The 5,108-nt window shown below is 52.3% G+C and overlaps 1 protein-coding gene across 1 annotated transcript; it reads right to left on the minus strand.

Annotated features, from left to right (window-relative positions):
* Positions 1-3,252: 3,252 nt before the first annotated feature.
* Positions 3,253-4,794, minus strand: EI90DRAFT_3127521 (uncharacterized protein; the record flags this gene model as incomplete). The annotated part of the gene is made up of 2 exons (XM_039064018.1): positions 3,253-4,311; positions 4,423-4,794. The coding sequence occupies 2 exons, from the start codon at positions 4,792-4,794 to the stop codon at positions 3,253-3,255; spliced, it is 1,431 nt and encodes a 476-aa protein (XP_038913284.1).
* Between the last annotated feature and the right edge of the window lie 314 nt (positions 4,795-5,108).

Here is a 5,108-nt window from a genome sequence, read left to right on the forward strand (position 1 = left end):
AAGGAAAAGACATATTTTTACGGGGTTCAGACCCCCCGGAAGAAGAAGACAGAGCAGAGCCGGGAGCATTCTCCCTTGAAGCGGAAAATAGATCAGAGCCGGGAGCACACTCCCTTGAAGTTGGAAATCGGCCATCATCAGAACAAGGAGAAAAAGAGATCAGAACAGAAAGAGAATGGAGAGCGGATAGCCCAGACGCGTTCAAGCACAGGACTCTAGACGTACGAGGAGGGTCAGCGTGACCAACCGGTCGTACGGGGCCCGGAGGGTCACTATCTAGTTTTTTTCCTCGTCCGAATCCACCACAGAATCCGCGACATCCTCAGCCTGGGCTGCCCTAGCTTTGGCCGCACGGGAGGAGGACTTGGGACACTCTTTGGCCACATGCCCAGAGCGCCCACAGAAGAGGCAGAGGTTGTTCTCGAAACGATGCTGGCGTTCTTCTTTGGTGAGCTTGCCACTCTTGTCAAGCTTCGAGGACAGGTCAGAGTCGGGTTGCTTTCCCTTAGACTTTTTAGGGTCCTTGGTAGAGCGATCAGCAGAGGTGGAGGGGTCAGACGTAGAGTCAGGAGGGTTGGAGGACTTAGAGTACTTCGGGTTCTTGCCTGATTTCGCATTCTGCTTGGAGGAGTCGGGTGAGGTAGCTCGATCTCTCAGACAGTGCGACAACTCGCCCTTGCGCTCCCAATATCATCCATCGATATCTTGGGCAAGAGAGCACATGTCATGCAACGAGCGTGGCTTACCGTAACAAGTGATCTCATCCTTGATCCTATCCGGCAACCCATTATAGAAATGGTGCCTCAAGGCAACCTCACCGTATCCGGGTAGCTGTGAAGCATTGCGATTAAACTCGACGACGTACTTGGCGATCCTGTGATTATCCGACATAGTCAGAGTACTCAGACGACGCTCAGCATCACCAAAGGGGTCGTGCAGGCCGAAGTTCTCTTCGAGTTCTCGGACGAAGAGTTCATAGTCGTCCATCCAACGTGGACGGCGACACGGGTTACCATGTAGAAGTTCAGGCTCAAACCAACTCAGAGCGATCCCCTTGAGGAAGGACGTAGCGTAGATGACTTTTGTACACTCGTTAACAAATGCTTGGGGGCGGTTCTGGAAGTTGAGTTCGCACTGAACAAGGAAAGTGCGGAGTTTCTGAGGGTCAGTACCGTCAAACTGGTCAGGCTCACGAAGCTTCGTCCTACGGCTGGGGTCTGGAGGTTGACGAGTGGCAGTGGTTGAGCGGGCCAGGGCGGCAATAGCATCCGTCAACTGGGCCAACACACAGCTACCTGGGTCATCTGGCAGCTGATCCTCAGGCGGATCATCACCACCGTCATCATCACCACCACCATCACCGTCACCACCACCATCACCATCACCACCACCATCACCGTCACCACCACCATCACCGTCACCACCACCATCACCGTCACCACCACCATCACCGTCACCACCACCATCACCGTCACCACCACCATCACCGTCACCACCACCATCACCGTCACCACCACCATCACCGTCACCACCACCATCACCGTCACCACCACCATCACCGTCACCACCACCATCACCGTCACCACCACCATCACCGTCACCACCACCATCACCGTCACCACCACCATCACCGTCACCACCACCATCACCGTCACCACCACCGTTACCACGGTTGGGTGGGGCATCTGGCGGGTCCAGAGGATTAGCGGGATCAGGACGTGGAGTAGGGTTACGAGAAGCTTCGGGGTCATAGTCATCAGCTTGGCTGTCCGGATCGACATCTCTCTCAACAGCAGCCGCCTCGTCATGGTCTTGGAATATGGAACGACGGAATCGACGGGAGGGTGCAGGAGTGGAGGAGGAAGTAGGGTCGTCACGGTCAGCCGTAAAGCTTTGGAATGGCGGACGTTCAGAAGGGTCTAGATCGTGTCTGCGCAAAAGTTCTTCAAGCATCCCGAGACCTGGAAGCCTAGAAGAACCAGGTTCGGTGCGTGTCTGTGAATGGGTTTGATAAGCTCTAGACATAGTTCAGTGAAACAATGATAGAGCAAGGAAAAAACGTAAGAGCGATTTGAGTTCGTATATACTGTCAGGAACGTGCCAGAAGCGTATCCGGGTGACCCGTGAGGCGCGTGAGGTCGTCCGGGCTCATAAGGTCGGAGGGGCGGGACTTTAGCTTCAGCGACTCAGGTGGAGCGCTGCACTTCATTCTTACGTTGGTGTCCCAATTTCAGACAGAAGCCTTACAATGAGGATAAGAGTTTAGAGGGGGAATCCAAGTCGATATACGAACTGAGGTACATCCGGTGTAACCTACATGCGTTATAAACACAAGTAACTAAATGAGACCGGCCTGGAAGGAGTGGCGGATCAAGCGCGATATTAATGAATGAAGAAAGGAACAAATAGTTAATATCGGCAAACTTGATCAACAAAAGGCAAGCAAGGAACAAAAGGAAAGAACAATAGTCCGTAAGCGGACAAAAGAGAAAAGGCCATCCGGCCGTCTAGCAAGCCATCCGGCTGGGGGCGGACAACAATGAAGCGGGCAACCTAGGTTGGTAGGTACACGTGCGAGGGAGGAAGTGCGGATGAGGGTGACGGGTGGACGGATGGGTGGACAGATGATGATGATAGTGGGAGGGACGGACCAAGTGGCACTAGGGCGCATGGAGGGAAGTGATGGATATGTCGGGTCGTGACACAACAACATTGCCACGTTCCTCAGTGATCCTCTGGACACCTGAAGTCACCAAAACAGTAGGCGCACTTGTAGGTGCACAGGGGACAGTGCCACTCAGAGGATGGTCCATGGTCTAGCGGGTTTGTTCAACAATGGTGACTTTGCTCTCGTGACTATGATATTAGGAGTTGTCCGAATTATATTATGCTTACGCATTGTTATGTTGTTCCCTTTGGCTTTCCAGGAATTAAACCAAGTCATATGCTCTTTGTGTAACCTGGGGCAGGGCTGATTCAGACTTTCAAGACCTCTCAGCACGGAAAACACGAGAAAAAAAAAATTTTTTTTAAACAATTTGGTTTGCACCTGCTTCATGCACTACTCGGACGCTTTCCAACGCATGTTGAATCACCAAAATCGGCCGAGTTTTGAGTGAGCAGTGATGCGAAAGATTTTGCGGAATTTTGAATTTCGGAGTTTGCCTCGAATTTTGCAAATGGCAATAATAACTCTGTTTTTACATCAGCAGGAAGAGGGGTCAGGATCCTTATCCTGATCAGGTTTGCGATTCAGCAAACCAGCTCCTCCATGAATCCCTCAGGGTCACTGGGGGACAAACTACTCAGGTCCCTTGAATAAGACCTGAGAGTGGATTCAACGAATCCGTCATGGGGGATAGTTGAGCTCACCATCCGAGGGTGGACAGAGCTTGCAACACATGGAACTTGGGAGCTAGGCTCCCTTTCCCTCTTTACTGGGGAAACCACTATGGGATGTGAAGCCCCTCCAAGAGGGTCTTGGAGGGTACGGATGGTTGGCTGTGGGGTCGAGATTTCTTGTCTCGATGCCCTGAGAGGAATTTGTTGGGCATCCACCCGACTGGGCCAATCTTGGCCTAATCTTTCAAGGGCCCCACTTTGTGGGTCCTGCGTGGTAAATCGACTGTAGGAACCTAGCCTACATCTGATCTCCCGGGCATGATTGTCCAGACCTTCAGGTCTGTGCATGTAGACAGCATCGCCATCCATCTGTGTCCCATATTCCACGGACGTCTCACTAGGTGCACAGGGAGCAAAGATGGTTCTTTGCTTTTTCTTTATTTTGCCCTGTGCGTTCATGACGAGGGCAGGCCCGGAACCGTGACATAGGTTCCAGGTCAATCGCAGATCGCGATCAGTCTCCCCTTCGTCCGTTGAACTTTCCAAAACAATGGGCGCTTCAGGTGCAGGAAGCAGCTGAGGAAGTGGCTGTGTCCTTCTGAGGACAACAGGCAGGCCCTGAGGGCCCCAATTGACACTCTTTCCCTTCAGATAAGAAGGGATTCTCTTTGGTGATGGGGTCGAAGAACTCCCAGGTGCGGGTTCATCAGCGTGAGGGATGTATGTCGTCATCCTCACACTGGGATGCCCGGGCACAGGGCGGTAGGTGGTCGTCCTGACATAGTCTTCATCAGCAGAGACTTTGTCCACCAGTGAGTTTCGTCGCTGGATGGGTTCTCTGTCCCGTCCCCTGACTGGTACGGGTGGAGGCACACTTGTTGCCTCAAACTGGGGTGAGTTTAGAGGGATTTGGCTTCCAGCCAATCCAGGGCTAGGGTGATAAATCCAAGCCCGTAAGTCCTCTATAGCCTCATCATGGCAATTCAGTCATTGATCAATGCTTCTTAGCATCATCATCAATTCATCATGCTGATCGTTCGACAATCCAGGAGTTTTCGCTTGTGGTTTGGTGCCACCCACATTGACAACTTCAACTGAGTTGTCAGGGCCATCACCAAGCCCTAACGCTTCACCCGATCTGAGAGGATCAGGGGAACCAGGCGCATCAGCGAACGGATCAGGTCCAACTGGCATGTTGGGTGGGTCTTCCTCAAGGGGAAGAGGTGCGACCACAGCAGGTACAACCGTGGTCGTGGATTGGGAAGGGCCCAGCGCATCCAGGTCTCCTGGTGGACCTGGGGATGTGTCGGGGTTGTCTGTCTCTCCTGGATCGGGAGGGATATCAGGCGTGTTAACGCTGGGAACCCCTGCACTATCCAAAGTCTGCGCGTTGTTTTGCACAGCCACCCTCGTCCTCTTTGCAGAGGGCGAACCCAAACCTTTCTTTACCATGGTGGTAACGAAAAGTCGGGAACTTCAATTAGATCGGTGCGCTTCGCGATGTTGATCGAAGAAGTTGAAAGGTTTAAATTTGTTTGCTCACCAAGTGTAAAAAAGTGTAAGCATTGTTTAGGTTGAGTTCACGAGTGATCTCGCGATAGTCAGATTTTGCCTTACACTCCCAGTCTGCTGAAGTACGCTGTATGAAGCTGTATTTATCAACGGGGGGGGGGGGTAAAAGGCTGGGGAAGCCTTTACCCCCCTCACATGTAGGTTAAATACAATGTTGTATATCCATGTGATAGTTGCAGCTTGGGACCGCATGG

This window comes from Cantharellus anzutake (genome assembly GCF_015039405.1).
Source record: "Cantharellus anzutake strain C23 chromosome Unknown EI90scaffold_43, whole genome shotgun sequence".
In the NCBI taxonomy this organism is placed as follows: Eukaryota; Fungi; Basidiomycota; class Agaricomycetes; order Cantharellales; family Hydnaceae; genus Cantharellus; species Cantharellus anzutake.